Source organism: Penicillium cosmopolitanum, assembly GCF_028827165.1.
Source record: "Penicillium cosmopolitanum strain IBT 29677 chromosome Unknown utg000004l:1.0-4361866.0:1.0-4365735.0, whole genome shotgun sequence".
In the NCBI taxonomy this organism is placed as follows: domain Eukaryota; kingdom Fungi; phylum Ascomycota; class Eurotiomycetes; order Eurotiales; family Aspergillaceae; genus Penicillium; species Penicillium cosmopolitanum.
The window spans coordinates 3,777,383-3,794,025 of record NW_026622674.1 but is presented as its reverse complement, the minus strand read 5'-3'; the positions used below and the strand labels follow the sequence as shown (position 1 = coordinate 3,794,025).

At 50.0% G+C, this 16,643-nt stretch overlaps 7 protein-coding genes across 7 annotated transcripts; 3 read left to right on the top strand and 4 right to left on the bottom strand.

The window, feature by feature from the left end:
* Nucleotides 1–17: 17 nt before the first annotated feature.
* N7509_002823 (protein arginine N-methyltransferase) lies at nt 18–2,832 on the bottom strand (the record flags this gene model as incomplete). Its single annotated transcript, XM_056627460.1, has 4 exons — nt 18–326; nt 394–1,952; nt 2,024–2,648; nt 2,719–2,832. The coding sequence occupies 4 exons, from the start codon at nt 2,830–2,832 to the stop codon at nt 18–20; spliced, it is 2,607 nt and encodes an 868-aa protein (XP_056493255.1).
* Nucleotides 2,833–3,058: 226 nt separating this feature from the next.
* Nucleotides 3,059–5,467, top strand: N7509_002822 (DEAH-box ATP-dependent RNA helicase PRP43; the record flags this gene model as incomplete). The annotated part of the gene is made up of 3 exons (XM_056627459.1): nt 3,059–3,345; nt 3,422–5,288; nt 5,348–5,467. 3 exons carry the CDS (start codon nt 3,059–3,061, stop codon nt 5,465–5,467), a joined length of 2,274 nt encoding a protein of 757 aa, XP_056493254.1.
* A 477-nt stretch (nt 5,468–5,944) lies between these two features.
* N7509_002821 (uncharacterized protein) lies at nt 5,945–8,174 on the bottom strand (the record flags this gene model as incomplete). The annotated part of the gene is made up of 2 exons (XM_056627458.1): nt 5,945–6,449; nt 6,514–8,174. 2 exons carry the CDS (start codon nt 8,172–8,174, stop codon nt 5,945–5,947), a joined length of 2,166 nt encoding a protein of 721 aa, XP_056493253.1.
* A 304-nt stretch (nt 8,175–8,478) lies between these two features.
* N7509_002820 (nucleobindin SSP120) lies at nt 8,479–9,148 on the top strand (the record flags this gene model as incomplete). The annotated part of the gene is made up of 2 exons (XM_056627457.1): nt 8,479–8,605; nt 8,664–9,148. The coding sequence occupies 2 exons, from the start codon at nt 8,479–8,481 to the stop codon at nt 9,146–9,148; spliced, it is 612 nt and encodes a 203-aa protein (XP_056493252.1).
* Nucleotides 9,149–9,429: 281 nt separating this feature from the next.
* Nucleotides 9,430–10,776, bottom strand: N7509_002819 (tRNA(Phe) (4-demethylwyosine(37)-C(7)) aminocarboxypropyltransferase; the record flags this gene model as incomplete). Its single annotated transcript, XM_056627456.1, has 1 exon — nt 9,430–10,776. The coding sequence occupies one exon, from the start codon at nt 10,774–10,776 to the stop codon at nt 9,430–9,432; it is 1,347 nt and encodes a 448-aa protein (XP_056493251.1).
* Nucleotides 10,777–12,543: 1,767 nt separating this feature from the next.
* N7509_002818 (uncharacterized protein) lies at nt 12,544–13,760 on the top strand (the record flags this gene model as incomplete). Its single annotated transcript, XM_056627455.1, has 4 exons — nt 12,544–12,793; nt 12,910–13,464; nt 13,542–13,612; nt 13,677–13,760. 4 exons carry the CDS (start codon nt 12,544–12,546, stop codon nt 13,758–13,760), a joined length of 960 nt encoding a protein of 319 aa, XP_056493250.1.
* A 1,118-nt stretch (nt 13,761–14,878) lies between these two features.
* Nucleotides 14,879–16,439, bottom strand: N7509_002817 (phosphoinositide binding protein ATG18; the record flags this gene model as incomplete). Its single annotated transcript, XM_056627454.1, has 5 exons — nt 14,879–14,927; nt 14,981–15,857; nt 15,916–16,075; nt 16,157–16,311; nt 16,388–16,439. 5 exons carry the CDS (start codon nt 16,437–16,439, stop codon nt 14,879–14,881), a joined length of 1,293 nt encoding a protein of 430 aa, XP_056493249.1.
* Between the last annotated feature and the right edge of the window lie 204 nt (nt 16,440–16,643).

Here is a 16,643-nt window from a genome sequence, read left to right as displayed (position 1 = left end):
TCAGCTACAGTATACTCTCACATCAGACAACCATCCTTAATGCTTGAATGCAGGTCACTGATTCCAACCCGCACGCGGCGGTATCCGGCTGTGCTTCCAAGTCTTCTTTGGTTTCTTTGGTCGTTGTCTTTGATCTTGAGGCTTTCGACGCTGGGTGAGATAGACTGAGCGCCGCTCATCATTGGCGCGGCAGGTTTGCTGCCAGCCGCGGAGGTAGATTCCAGAGCAAAAACCTCAACCATCCACTCATACCAGACCTTACGGTCATCTGTCTGACGGTACATCGTGACAACAATCTCACCGTTATCGGGAACATTCAGGGGAGTCTGGTTGTGTAATCATGTTAGCGCACGTCGCAGTCAAGATATACAACCTTGCCGCAAGAAGTCTTACCTTCAATGGGAAATATATAGGGAACCAGCTGATCATGCTAGCACTCTTCTCTTCCATCGTTACCGGATTGGTCGAGAGTTCTACGTCTCCATATAGAACGGTTTCAAAGTACCCAGCCAGGCCGTGACAAGCACCGCGGTTCTGGGCAGGGAATGACAGACGGGTCTGTCGCACGTTGTGGGAATTTGAGATGGTGGACGAGGACGGCGTTTGGTCCGGGATGTTCCGATTGGGGTGAGAAAAGGACCATGCTGTTTGGACAAAAGGGGTTTGGAATTCGGTGGCCGTGATCGGTACGCTTGAGCCAGAAGAGCGGTTTGCAGGGTTATGGTTTCCAGGGTCGGGATTAACTGGGGTCTCATGGGAAGACAAGAAATCGATAGCGTGTAGCATAACAACGTAAGGCGTCTCCGGGGCAGCCGGGTTGGAGACGGTCTGGTTCATCACATCTGAGTGCAATTTGGGGGCTGAAACGGGGGTAAAATGAGCCGAGTATGAAGCCGGAATGGAAATGCCATGAACAGGATTGATAAGATCGTTGATTCCATCCAAGCACTCAGGAGACAGCTCATTATCGGCGAACGAGCCAAGCAACTCAGAAACCACTATATCGACGTGGGTGTACGAGAGGTCAGTGGTGTTTTGCTCCGGTAAATCAGATGCTCGACCCGGGTCATTCTCGCCCTTTTTCGGGGCATATAATAGAGAGTCCTCGATGCCCAACGATTCACCGACATGGTCCTGGTTGGCCTTGCCTCCTGATTGACGCCGCACACGCGGTCCTTTCCAGCTCCGCATGTCAGACTTGACCAGTGTGGCCTTACCACCCCAAGTAGTCTCGTTATGTCGCTGCAACAGAACGAATGCATTTTCGTTCTTTTCAACGACCCATAGATCAAGTTCAACCCCAGCCTCCTCACTGGCCTTGAGTGCTCGAGTCACAAGGGGTCCGCGTCCAGCACCCACGACAGCAAGAACCACCTTTCCATCCGGGTGGGATGTAGGTTTCTTTTGATCAGCCCAGTCTCTTAGTGCCTTTGTGATCGCACGCTCATACCATTCATACTTGATCGGATCTTTTTCAAAAACTTCATAAGTGATACTCTCCAAATTGACGGTTAGCGGTTGCAGAGGAGCCTGCAAATAGTCTTGATACCCCACGCCAAATCGCTCAATGGGGGTTCGCGCAGGTTGACGCTGCTGCAGATTCCGAATATAGGAGAGGTGTGGAGTGGGATCAAAATGCTTCTTGGCCGACCCCGCAACCTGCGACAGGCTGGGGTACTCGGAGCCGGAGAGAGGAGACTTGTTTTCCTCGTCCTCATCCATCTCCACGTCCTCGATCCCAGGAATTGAACCCACATCACAAAGAATAATCCAAGGTACGGTTCGGAGACGCATCATCTTTACAATCAAAGACTGGTGGGCCTTGGATAAAACCGGATACCCCTTCTGGTTTTTCAAAAAGCATGAGCCATCAATGGTCAAGAGATGCACGGGTTCCGAGTGCCAGCGTGATTGAACAGTCAGAGGGGGTAGCTGTTTTGGCATCACCAGGGCTTTTATATCAGTTAGCAAAAAGCGACTACAGAAGGGGCAAGAGAAGGGGGGGGGTCTGAGCGCATCTTACCTACGAGCAACCTTGTATGGTATTTACAAGTCTTGCGAATCAAATCCCAGGCATCCCAAGTGCCAAACAGATCCAATTTAGGGGACGCGCCTTCTTCGGGTAGCAGGTATTCTGCTCTGGCAAGAGGAGCCAAATCTCCCATAGTGTCAACTTCCAGCTCGGGGCTATCAGTCATTTGAAGCCAGATGTGAAACTGAATGTAGGGACCAAGGTTGATCGCATCCTGAATAGCACGAGCATAGTAAACCACCCCCTCCGAATGGAGGTCTCCATGATGCAGCTTGGGGCTCGGGACCAAAATATACCCAATGCCACAGAAAGCGGCGTAGGCAACTTCTAGAAGAAGCACTTGCCGTGACAGGTCTGCGATCAAAGGGTCAGGCGAGCAGAGGTCAATCCAGCTACTAATCACTCCGACAATTTGGCTGGTAGCATCATTGGGAGTGAGATGGGTGTCCAATTTCGACAGAGCTGGCACAACTAGTGGACGAGTGTTCTGGGAGGTTCCCATAGTCCCAATGGGGTCATATGTTGGGGACTGAAGGTTGGACAGATAAGAGGAGAGCAGCCCCAATACCCGTGAATGAAAGTGAGGTGTAGTAATAGGCACCGTCAACATATCATACTAAAGCTCCATCAATACTCGTTTTGGCAAGTGAGAATAAAAGAATACGCTGGAGGGAGGGGCTACCCACGTTGGATTCGTGAACCTTGAAGATGGTATCGGTGGTCACGGCCATGGATCGGTTACTTTCATGGTGACCGATCAAGAAGGCCGGGCCTGGATCGTCAGAGGCGTAGTTTTCCATCTTGATCAAAGCTCTGTGGCTTGCCTCAAGCTTTGATATATGATATACGAGTATGTACCAGGGAATCCCTTTCGCTTGATTGTGGGGAGCCCAGGGCGGCAGAATACTCCAGGCGGTGAGTGCGGCGATAGGCTTTCTCTATCGCCCTCCGTCCAGGCCGATCCGAGATTTTTTTATCGCGTTCGACTTTTTACCACCTTTCCCCGACTTACGAGCATTGCGCACCATGGTCGATCGTCGTTCAGACTCGGAGGGCGGTTCGCGAGCAAAGCGTCAGAAGATGGAGGCCGGAGACCCTAAGGATAACCCGTACCTCGCCCATATGTACGAGGATAATCACTCCAAGGCCGACTCCAGCTCGGCCTTTGCTAAGTTCAAGCGCCATCAAACTACGGCGGCGCTGGCTAAAAAGGCCGAGGATGGTGATGTGAATCCGTTCAATGGCCAGCCTTTCTCCACCAAATATTTCTCCATCTTGAAGGGTCGTCGTGATCTCCCCGTGCACCAGCAGCGGTGAGTTGAAGCCCTCCCTCGTTAATTATTCTTGCGAAATCCACTCCAGTCATACTAATAATCTATTTCCTTTCAGTGATGAATTCCTGCAGCTCTATCAGCAATCGCAAATCCTCGTCTTCGTCGGTGAGACCGGTTCCGGAAAGACCACCCAGATCCCGCAATTCGTCCTCTTCGATGACCTCCCCCAGACCCAGCGCAAGATGGTCGCCTGTACCCAGCCTCGTCGTGTTGCGGCCATGTCTGTTGCCCAGCGTGTCGCCGAGGAGATGGATGTCAAGCTTGGCGATGAAGTCGGTTATAGTATTCGTTTCGAAGACAAGACGAGCTCGAAGACTCTGTTGAAATATATGACTGATGGTATGCTCTTGCGAGAGGCCATGAATGATCATAATCTGTCACGATACAGCACCATCATGCTTGACGAGGCTCACGAACGTACAATGGCTACTGATGTTCTCATGGGTCTTTTGAAGCAAGTTGTGGCGCGCCGCCCTGACCTGAAGATCATCATCATGTCTGCCACCCTTGATGCGCAAAAGTTCCAGCGGTACTTTTTGGATGCACCGCTTCTGGCAGTTCCCGGACGAACTCACCCCGTCGAGATCTTCTATACTCCCGAGCCGGAGCAGGATTACGTTGAGGCCGCCATTCGGACTGTCCTACAGATCCACGCCACCGAAGATGAAGGAGATATTCTGGTTTTCCTAACTGGTGAAGAAGAGATTGAAGATGCCGCGCGCAAGATTGCACTTGAGGGTGACGAAATGGTCAGGGAAGCCGATGCTGGCCCTCTCAAGGTGTATCCGCTTTACGGTAGTCTGCCTCCCCACATGCAACAACGCATCTTCGACCCTGCACCTCCGGCTCGTCGCCCCGGTGGCCGTCCCGGTAGGAAAGTCATCATCTCCACCAACATTGCCGAAACATCTCTTACCATCGATGGAATCGTGTATGTGGTGGATCCCGGTTTCTCCAAGCAAAAGATCTATAACCCCCGTATCCGTGTCGAATCTCTTCTGGTCTCTCCCATCTCTAAGGCCTCCGCGCAGCAGAGAGCTGGTCGTGCTGGTCGTACGCGTCCTGGAAAATGCTTCCGTCTTTACACCGAGGAGGCTTTCAAGAAAGAACTTATCGAGCAGACATACCCCGAGATTCTTCGGTCGAACTTGTCCTCGACTGTGCTCGAATTGAAGAAGCTTGGAATTGACGATCTGGTTCACTTTGATCTGATGGACCCGCCTGCACCAGAGACTCTGATGAGAGCGCTAGAGGAGCTCAACTATTTGGCTTGTCTGGATGATGAGGGTGAACTCACCCAACTCGGTCGTCTGGCATCGGACTTCCCGCTTGATCCGGTTCTGGCTGTCATGCTGATCAGCTCTCCCGAGTTCTACTGCTCTAACGAAATTCTTTCCATCACCGCCCTACTCTCCGTTCCCAACGTGTTTGTTCGCCCTGCGTCCCAGCGAAAGCGCGCGGATGAGATGAAGGCCCTCTTCTCTCACGAACACGGTGACCAGTTGACCCTCTTGAACGTCTACCACGCATTCAAGGGTGCCGAGGCGCAAGCAAACCCCAAGCAGTGGTGCCACGACCACTTCCTCTCCCTTCGTTCCCTGCAGTCTGCCGATAACGTTCGCATGCAATTGCTCCGCATTATGGAGCGCGAAGAACTCGACATGGTGTCGACCCCCTTCGACGACAAGAAGTACTATGAGAACATCCGCCGTGCTCTGTGTGCTGGATTCTTCATGCAAGTTGCCAAGAAAGAATCTCAAGGCAAGAGCTTATACACCACCATCAAAGATAACCAAAGTGTTCTTCTGCACCCGTCCACTGTCTTGGCCCACGATGCGGAATGGGTTTTGTATAACGAATTCGTTCTTACTACCAAGAACTACATTCGTACGGTGGTCGCTATCAAGCCCGAGTGGCTATTGGTACGTTTAGTATTCTCGATCCCATCATTATTTATTTACATTTGCTAACCCCGAAGCAGGACATTGCACCCACCTACTATGATGTCAACTCGTTCCCTAAAGGCGATATTCGATCATCTCTCCAGCGTGCCGCCGATCGACTCGCTCGCAAGGAAAAGATGCGCTCCGAGCGCCGGTAGACCATTGTCTTTTTTCTTTGTTAGACCTTCACGGCTCAATGTCCTCGTTTTAGATTCCCTTTTGTCAAAATTTTCTGGTAAATGCCTAAAAGTCTTCAGGTAGAAGTTCAATCTTTGTATTATATTCGGTGCACCTCCGAGTCCTTTACATCAAATTAATGTAACCTTGGAAATTGTCCTTCTAGTTCTGTTTTGGTACTATAGTGGCTGCTAGGGAGGGGCAAATTTCTAAACGAAAGCTCATTGTATATGATACATGTTCTTCTCTATTGTGATTGAGTCACTTCTTATAGAAGTGCTGGGCTAATGTACAAAATTTATAACCACCGATCGAAGCGCCAAAAACTAGATTTCAATAATGTATACACGGGCTACCAATTCGTCTCTCAGCCACTTCGATGTGCCGAGATTCGATCGACCGAGATGAGCTTGTAGAGATGTCGAAAATAGCCAAGGAAGACTCGATAGTCTTCATGATCAGTTTATTGACTTTGAAACTGCGCGCCTCCTTTTCCCGGACAATGGGGGTCCTTTCTCCTCAGTGGGTGTGGATTTCCGCTCGAATTTGATGCTCATGTGCGGGTCCTCGGTATCGTTGGCGGGTGCAGGGGGCGTCTGAATGTTCTGTAGACTCGGTTTGACATGGTCTTCGTGGAAAGTGTCATCATCCTTGAATGATGATTCAATGTGATGTTCGCGCATTTGAAAGACCAGCTGTCGAAGCTGGGCTAGTTCAATCTTCATCGATGCAAGCTCTTCCGACTGTTGGTTTTGCGGTTGCGTCTTTTCTGAGAGATCAACCTCTGGCTGTAAGATTGGCGATGAGCTGGACATCGTTCTTGTGTACCTGGTCTGTCCTGATACGTTGGCAAGTGAGGCGATCATAGAATGATGCGCATATTGAGCAGAGAACTGATCGAATTGCTGGCTTTTACTAGCACTCTCTGATGTCTCGAGCCTGCTCAAGTATTCACCAAATATGCTTGCAAAGTCATAGCATTTTTGCCATAGAGGGCTGTGGCCATTCTTTTTTCGACGATGCCGACTTAGCCGCCTCTTTCCACCGGTTGCCCTCAAGGTCGTAGATGGGGGTGAGCTCATCTTGTTCCAACGGGATGTTTGGGTCAAAGCCGCTGTGTACAGCAGCGTCAATTAAAGCTTGCGAGACGTCCTTTCGGTTGCATGAATCGCATAGTTGGACCATCCGTACAAGGAGCCGCGGGACGTAGCTTTCTGTTGGATCCGTTGACGATACGAGGTAGGTGATGGCTCTCTTCAGCGCAGACGAGCCTTTTTCCCAATCCTGTCTGATGCTGTAAAATCGGAGGTAAACTGCGAGAGTGTGATAGTTATCGAAGAAACCAGCCCTGCGCGCTGCCTGAAGATAGGCGTCCGCCCTGTCCGGCTGGTCGAACCGTAAAGATGCTGCGATCAGCTCGGTATATAGGACGGGGTTATTGCTGTCCATTGGTGGGACAACAATATCAACTCCATTGATCTTCATAGTTCGGTAGTAGCCAAGGAATCCAATGTTAATAGCATATCCTTCTCCACTGAGCATCTGGAGGAACAAGTCAAAGTCTTTGAGATTCTTAGACTTGCGGAAGAAAGCCAGTATTGTGATGACCAGCGATGTGCTGAGATAAAATTGGTTCGGAATGAGCATTTTCAAGGCCATGTCGCATAGATCATTCTGTCGGGTACGAGTGAAAGCAATGAGAATGGCTCGGAATGCGGCTGTGCGATCAGGCTCCTTGGAAACCATGAGATTTTGAGATATGCGTAGCAGCAGCTCTTGAAGGGACATCTCCTGGCACATGTATAGATGAATATCCTGATCAAGCTCGGCATCTAGCCGCTCACGAAATCTCGAGGCCTTATCCCGTTGACCTTGGTCCGACATTTTCTTGGTGAGCCCCTGTGTCAAATCTTCGTAATGGGCATTTTTGTCCTCTCGTAAATGTTTCATGCGACCGCGGATGCTGTTCAACTCGTCTAGAAGTCTGTCGACGTTGATTTTTGGGACCTCAAAATCTGGGGCGTAGTTCATTTTGACTCCAGAGTATCGGTGTGCGACGGCTGGCCTAAGCAAAAGGCGAATCGCAAATTGCTTCAAGGCTAGTTTCTGAATAGCCTTCATCCGGAGTGGCTCTTTCAAAACCCAATTGGGTAATGGTTGCTGTTCCAGAACCAGATCCTCCTCTTCCGGGTCGAAGACGTCCATCTCCTCCAGCAATTTGTCCTGAATCTCCGCGGCGGTAGCATTGGCGAGGCCGCTCTTGGTGGTATGATAGGACCTTGTGGGCCGGGCCAAGGTCGCTCGTTGCCTCGGTGCGGATGTAAAGTTCGAGGTTGTGACCAATCCCCTAGTATGTAACAATCGATGAACCCCTCGTGATTTCCGTCGATTTTGGAGAGACTCAAGAATGCGTTGTTCTTCATCCACCAAGACGTCTACCTCGGCCTTGACCGCGGCAATCTTTTCCTCCCAGTCATTCCGTCGTTGAGTCTTGGCTCTCGCATCGGCTAGGGCGGCGGCGGCGAATATGCTCGTGTACAGCGCGGTGACTGAATTGCCTATGCGAAGGCGTTTCTTGCTGGCAGCGCCTGCCGATCGCGAAGCAACTCCGTTGGCGGTCGTGCTTAAGCACGAAACGCAACGACAGGACGACTGCGACCGGCCGGCACGGGACCACAAACTCTGCATTATCAGAGCATCTCTGTCAAAGCAAGAGACCACGGCAGATGAGTGTGAGTGAGGAAGGTCGAATAGGTGAAATCGGGCAATTGGACTCCCCACGGAGTCCGCTGTTGATATGGGGTGATGCGTGGGATTCTTTTCAGTTTTGGCGTCGCCGGAATTTCACGGGGATGCAAACAGTGCAAACAAGCTCAGCCCCGGTTCTCCTGTGGCGCCGGGGGGGAAAGTTGGCCGCAATCAACTTGCTTCAACTTGCTGTTCTTTTTCCTGTACAGAGCACAAGTACAGCATATCCTTTTATTCTCCAATCATGGTCGCGCGATTGGTTTGCTTTGTTGCTGGGGTACTCGCCCTGAGCAGTGGTTTGGCCAGTGCCCATGGCTCACACTCCAATGATCAACCGCAGTCGGACGACTGGGCCACCAGACACATGATGGGTATGATGGAGTCGAAAACACTCAATGGTGCTTGAATGACTGCTAATGCATTCTCTAGAGGAACATCACATCGAAGGATTCGACGCGCCTTCATTCTTCACACTTCACGATTACGATGCATCCGGGGCATGGACTACCGAGGAAGTACGCAAGACCTACGGTATGGACGACGAATCCAATAAGGGCGTGGATCAGTCGCGCAAAGAAGCTGCTGTCCGTCAAGTCTTTGATCTTTTCGACCCGACAAACACCGGTACTATCACCCGTGATGCCTGGTTGAAGGCAGTCGCTGCTGGCACTCGACTGCCCGACCTCGGCTTCGGCCCCGGACACCATGGCGACATGGAGTATGAGTACGAGATTCATCACTTCGAAAAGTTCCATGGAGATGATACCACCGAGGATGATTTGACGCATCCTGAGGATATTGAACATTTCCGACGCCACGATGAGGAGGAACTTGCCCAGATCCGACTCGAGAAGCTGGAACGCATGCAGGTTGTCGAGGTCAACATCCCCTCGAAATTCCGTCGCAATTTCTAGTTTGTTTGTTTTTTGGGTTGGATATTATTTTCTTAATGTACATAAACATTCACATACAGGACTTTGGTGGGGTGAAATGTCTCATGGTTATGCCTCGTGTGGACTAATGATATGAACTGGTGAGCCATCTCAGGCTATGAATAGACGTGTGATGACATGTACCATACTCGAGGCCTGTATTCTGGAGCGTGCTGTAAGAGAGGGATGAACGCAAAAAATGGCTTCTCTCTGTCTGCCAGCCCAATGGTGCAATGTTGGAACAAAGGTAGTGTGGGCCTCTGTCATTCTGCAAGGCCGGGAGAATCTTCAAGAGGCGAAATTTGGATATCGAAGACGCAATGCATGACACCTGGAGCATATGTCTTGACATGCTCGACATGATGGCAGTCTATCATGGGGTCTGTCGGGATATCATACTCGGCGTGGACCATTTTTCGGAGTCTTACCAGCTCGGTCTTTAGCTTGGTCTTCATTTCCTCGATCTCTCGCACGTCCACATTTTCATGGACATGGAACCAACCACCTTGATGTCGGTCAAGAACCTTGCACGCATTGTCCCAGGATGGTCTTGAAGAAGGCAAAAGACCCAGGTTGACATGACGGACAGGACTCCACGCATTTCTCTGCTCCATAATGTGTTGGATCTTTGTAAGAATTTCTGCCGCGAATGTGTTATCTCCATGAAATATGACAACCCGGTCATTCGCTGTAAGGCTGTCCACAAGCTCTTCGATCGTTATGTCCAATCTCCCATTTTCCCGAACCCGAATCACTCGGCAGCCCCATCGATTAGCTTCGCATCCTCGCCGCAAGCCTTCCACGGACCAACCATTCAGTTCCCATCCCCAGACACGTTTGACACCTCGCTTGAGGTATGAGAATACAAAGTAACCAATTCCCGCATACATATCAACAACGCTAATGTCCGAGATTTTTTGTCCTCGTAGGGATTGTTCATCCAAGCCAGGAAATGTTCCCTGGGAGGGACCTTGTCCCGTGATTCGCGCCTTCTCCGTGATATTTCCGCGGGAGAACATCGTATAAAGCGGTGCCCATACTTGTTGAATGCCATGGTTTTGTACAGTTTGCACCCAGAATGCATGTTCGAGCTCCGCCGTATCCGGTTGTTCACTTTCATCGCCCGCGGCTCTGGGGGAATTCCCAAAGTTGCCGTGCAGGGGAATCAAGCCGGCGGGACTTCGCATCCGGTTCTCTTGACCTTGAGTGGTCAAGGCAATAGGTGCATTTACTGCCACATGAGTAGCGCCGAGTCGTCCGAAGGCCTTTGCTATTGAGGTATACAATAAATCTTTCTGCTCGGGTGATAGTGCCGCACAGAATGTGCCCCAGAGTGGGGGTGCGTTAAATGCATTTGCCGGCAGTAGAACAAGGGGTTCATAGACTGTATAGCGTTTAGGAAGAGATGCAGTGATAGCGTCAAAAGAGATCTCGAGTTCAGCAAGAAGTGATTGTGATGGCGGGGTTTTCAGAAATTCCTTTATTCCCGTTTGCAGGGCGTTGAATTTATTCTCCGAGGCTCGAGGGCGTTTTGGATAGTCGTGTTTTGATTTTGGCTTTGCTGTGCCATCTTTTTGTCCTCGATCCTGGTTTTTTGTTGTCTGATCCATTGCAAAGTATTCGTCAATTTATGCGACTGGTCTTAAATGGTCCGAGATGTGCATGAAGTGGGTGTCTTTTGAATATGTATTTCAAATTTGACATCAAACTCGGCGCTTATCAATCCATAGCAGAGCGTGTGCAGTTGTTCGTCTTTTCTTTATTCTTGTCCAGAATGTAGGGTGTCATTGTCGCCAGGTCGAGTTGTGAGTTTCTGCAATGCCGAGCTATCGCCCGCAAATCCAGGCACGTGACCTTTAAGCAAAGCCAAAGAGTTTGATAAATTCATTGAAAACCTCGCCAATTTTTGGGATTACGAAGAAGTTTAGTATTGAGTTGAGATTTATTTTTGGCTGACTTAGTACTAGGTGCTTGAATGATTCAAGTTCTGCCAGCCTGTTTCCCAGGCGTGTCATTCCGAATTGGCCTAAGGCGCGGCCCATGAACACTGTTAATCACACATTGTCTAATTCAAAACTTCAAGTTACATCATCCCAACCTTGGAAATCCGTGGTGCTAATTCTACTAATTGAACGGCTTGAGGAGCTTTTTTCCACTGTTTGTCCCGTGGCCGGTGTGGAAAACTGCAACCCTTGGAATTTCTGCCTTCAAGTTCAAGTTCGTAACTATTTGAACAATGATGAGGGACTGGATATATCTCCAAACAATGAGATAGGATTCCAAGGTTGGGCATAATATACTTCCAAGACTTCCAATGGTAAGGGCCAGGACTAGGATACAGCCCTATTAGAACATTGAGCAGGAACTTTAACAACCGATCTGCTTGTTCGGAATAGCGCGTTTACCCTCTCCTTGAATACTAGGTGGGGTAATCGTCGTGGCACTCATTTTTGGACGACCGGAGCAGTATTTGGGTCAAACTTTGAAGAACACTAGGGGGTTGGTCGACATGTTAAGATATATTTGCTCGGGCTATCAAGTCACCGTTGAACGATTTATCAGGTGTAACATTGATACTAGTAGCACTCAACCGGCTCGATTAGAAACAATATCTTGGGACTTTACTACATATATAAACGAAGCCAATGCGAGCTACTGCGGGTACGATCGAAGCAAAGACTAATATGGAGTAAGAAATCAGCATCCAAGCCTATAGGGATAGACTGCTAGATTCCTTGACTAATAGATCGTTGACTTCGCGGGACTTACCAACTCCATAGTACGGGGTATGGGAGAAGAGCGGGCCCGGTGGTGATTAATATTAATCATAGGAAATTCTGGGATGGATGCCGGCCAACTCCAGGTGGACAAATGAACTCGGTGATCTCTTCTAAGCAGCTGCGGTCTAGATTCCGGGTCCAAGAATGATGTTCTGCAATATTACCCCTGATATTTTTGGGTGATGATGGGCATTGAGTGCTGTCACAACTTTATTCTTTTTTTGCGCCCAACGATTGATTATATTGGATCTCGATTGAACGGGTCAACTAGCTGATTGGTATTCACATCTGCTATTTGCTTATATCCACTACGCTAGGATCTTGGTAGAGAAAAAGAATATCAAACTCAACCCCAACTTTGAGTAACTTGGAGTAACTGCGACGGCGGTGACTCGGCCAACTGGCCCCACTCTGCGAGTGTTGATTGGCTCGGCGGTCAATATTTCGCCGAGAGAAAACCTTGCAGGGATGAGTAAGCACCATCAGCCAATGAGCGGAAAGCTCGTTACGTTTCACCACCGCAGCCAAGGTAAGGTTTCATCACCGATTGCCTAATCGCGAGGGTACCTGATCCAGGTGAAACTCAATCGAAACGCCATGGTAGTAGCTTATTTGCCCCAGACCGAGCTTGAGGGCGATCATCCGTACCTGGAGCCTGCTATACCTCCATTCGCGGGTCGTTTGGGTGGTAATCAGGACTTCATCGTCGACCGGAATGACCCCAAGAATGTCGGTGTCTTGGATAGAGTCCCCGATGCTGCACCGTGCATGACATTGGCCGAGATCTTCGACTTACGGGGATTTCTCAGTGCAGATCTATGGAAGTTCGCCATGCTGGAATGTATCGGTAAGACCGTTTCTCCTTCGACATCCGGGGATGGAAGAAATTTCTGTCCTCATGCTAGAATGCTCCCACCATGTGGTGATATCACAATGAAGATGGCTGACCCCGATCCTATACAGCGAGCTTAATGAACGTCTTCATCTCGTCCTGGGTGACTACCCACCCACTGTCCAAGACGACTTCGCCGCAGACCGAGGCCGGCGTCTACCATACAGTCACCTTCTTCTCCCCACTGTTCGGCGGCATCACCAATCTCCTTCTGACTCCGCTGTTGATCTACACCTTCTCTCCCTCGAGTGGAGGCCACATTAGTCCGACAATTACGCTAGCCACTTTCTTCGCGCGTATCATTTCCTTTCCTCGAATGATTCTATACCTCGCTGGCCAAACTCTCGGTGGTGCATTGGCTGGCCTTATGCTGAACAGTGCCTACGGCACTCGGGAATTCACCGTTGGAGGATGTCATATTGATACCTCCATGGTCCCCGCCAAGGGTGGCCTAGTCATCGAGTTTGTGGCCTGTTTGATCTTGATCTTCTTGGCCTTTGGTGTTGCGCTGGACCCGCGACAAGCCAAGGTCTTCGGCCCGGCCACTGGTCCCTGGTTTGTCGGGGTGGTCCTTGGTATAGTGAGCTGGGGAACCGCATTCACTCGCGAGGGATACATTGGTGCGAGTAAGTGGCACAGCCAGGGGAAGGCGAAGCAAGAAACGAGCCAGGGGTTGGACATTAAATAACCTTCTTATCTGCAGGTCTTAATCCCGCACGGTGCTTCGGAGCGTATGTGGCGTCGGAGTTTCCCACCTATCATTGGATCCACTGGGTAAGCTCAGCCTTCGCCGACAGGCCTTATCTATCAAGAAAGAACCTATGCTAATTTGACGTAGGTTGGGCCACTGGCGGCTTCTATCGGGCACGGGCTGGTTTACTACATTGACCCACTTTGGACCGAGTCGCGGAGCTCGCCGTAACGGGCTTATCGCCCGGAGGCGGCCATTGATTACCGCCCGACGCCACATTCTTGTATAACCATTACTAACAGATACATAAAGCAGCCCTGGAGGTGAAGATATGGACATACTGTACGGAGTACTAGACGAAAGAAATAGAGTTAGACGTGCACCTGTGTACGGAGTACATACATATACATAGTTGGCGCAGTGAAATTTTGACTGCGATTAAGATGGCGATCATTTCTACATGCCTCTCATCACTGAAAGACTTCAAGTTCCTCTTCCACAATAGCCCACCCTGCAGCAAAGCATTGCCAATGCTGACCATAGGCGAAGAGAAAAGGACACAAAAGGCTATAGTGCAAAAAAGCGTCACTTTCCAGGTTTCAATCTCGAGCCATTATGCATTTTAGCATTGGTCTATGGCATTTGTGTGTTTTCCCAGTAGAATTCGGGCATTCACAATTTGAATCCTACGAGAAACTAGCCATTATGGACTTTTAGTTGTCTTCTTGAGAAAGGTCTACGGTCTTTTCGTACTACTTTTTGTACCTTTAGTATGCCGCACGCTATGGTAAAAGGTTCCATCACTGCAAGTGGATACTCAGAACCCCAACCAAACTCTGATGATCTACGGAGTACATTGACCAAGTTATTTCTAGATGGTCTCGGGAATGGAGTTGTTGTAAGCATACTATATAGAACGGCTTTTCAAGAGAGGGCCCGAGGAACAGATCATATGTGCTCATTGCGGAAGCAAATTTGGAAGTCGAGTGTATCAAATGCAACCAGTAGAGTACTTAAGTCGGACGCAAACCTGCCAGCAACGGCAAGATAAACAGGAGGGTGTAGCATGGCCAGTGCCGAAACAAATCGAAACGCTAACGCTCGGAACGAGGGGAATAATGGCCGAAAGAGAAAGCCCGAGTGAGAGCCACCCATGGGCATCCATGGGAGAAAAGGGAAAAACAGCAAACGCCAAAATTGGACAAAAACGCCTCCGTAAAACGAGATCTACACCGTAATTCGCCCCAAAGCTGGATTTTCCTGTGAATTTTAATTTCTACGAGGTCTCGATCTTGTTCACGGGGAAGTCATTCAGCTTTGGAATAAGAGACGGGTATAAATGCCGTTTCTCAGTAATCCGTAGCAGGGTATCCTAGCCTATCAGTCGAATCAATCACTCTAGAACATTGTTAGTACAGCTCTCAATACACACTCCCGGTTTTGAGACTCACGAATATTGCTTGGTGAGAGTTCCCTCTCCGCCTTTCGACAAGTCAATGTTGAAGACGTAAAAATTGCCGTCACTGGTCACAACCATAACCTGAGGAGTGTTGTTGCTCATAGCCACAACACTACGAAGAGGACCAGTAGTGTTGTTACCGCCCGCCGCTCCGGGATTCGCTCGTGGTATTTTGATCCACGCAAAATCTCGCGCTGGCTCCCACATCTCACTAACGCCCTTGGGGAGATAACCCCCCACTTTGGCAGCGACCGCCCCTCCAACATTTTGTGATGTTCGGCGGAGCATCCCTATCAAAGTCCCGTTGTGCTTCCTTTGGGAAAGTTCTGAGCTGGTTTCACCGCCCATTTCATCCTCATCGTGCGACCTTCCGAACGGGTTGGCCCCGTATGTTGAGTCGCGACCAACTGGCGAGTGCGAGGGAGGTGAGCTGTCTGATGTTGGCCCCTGTTGGCTCAGCTTAAAGAGATGGATGGTTTCGGTTGAAGATGACACGCAAAGTAGGGTCGATGTTGTATTGAAGGACATGCTGCAGATGCGAGATGGCATGGAACCTCGTCGGAACTGGTACAGCTTGTGGCCATCTGGAACCGAGAATACGCGAATAATCGTTCCTTTGTCCGAGGCAGTCGCAAGCAGAGTTCCTTCGCTATTGAGTGTGATGCATGCTAGTGGAGAACGGTGCGCCTCGATAACATTTATAGCTTCTAATTTCGAGGAATCGAAGATAAGAACGTCGCCAGTTGTGGGTGAAACATGAGTTGTCCCGGGGGGTGCATGTGCTGGTGGTTTCGAGGCTGCGGGTGCCTTTTGAGGGAGGGGGTACGCCAGGTAACAGTTTTCGGACGAAGGGGCCAGAGCACAGATAGCTAAAATATAAGACACCATCAGCGCTTATTCAAAGACAGGAAAAGTCAAGGTACGCACCATGCGGGTTTGGCGACGTGTCGATCGTGGATAAGAGCTTCATGGTCTGGATATCGTAGAGGTAGATCTGATCTTCAAGAACGATGACAAGGCGTTTGCGGTTTAGTTTCACAGCAAGCACCGTGGTTGGAAACGTTAATTCGCATATCGTGCATTGACGCTATGTTGATAGTGTTAGAAGAGTCTGTCTAGGCCTCTTATACTAGACGTGATTGCCTTGTCGGTGCAAACTTGAACGAACCTTAGTGTTTGTAATTTGTAGACGGCGAGGGGAAAGAATCAGGGCTACCAGTGAGGTTGAGAAGAGCATCTCAATCACGGCAATGTTCCCTTCCTTTGTTTCATAGCTTTTCGCGAAGGGGTCGGTGGTGAAGATGCGGAATCCCTTGGAGGTGGCTGGCTGATGTCAGTAAACAAGCTCTTCTTGTCCGTATCACGCTTCTTTTGATGGCGGGGAGGCAGCGAAACTGACCGACAGCCAGGTAGCTGTAGTCCTGGTTAAAGGTGACGAAGTTCATCGCCATTTTGGCGGCGGCGCGCAAGTCGGCCTTGGTCGCAGAGGTGGATACAAGAGCTGTAGATGGTACCCCGCTTAGCTTGGGGAAGATGGGAGATCGGGCTGAGCTAGCAAGGAGTCGCCCGTTACCGGTCGGTCCCTATCATCGCCCTAGTGGCCCAAGTTTCGGTTCCAGGTAAACGTGCTGGGGGCTGGGAAAGATGAGATTTGC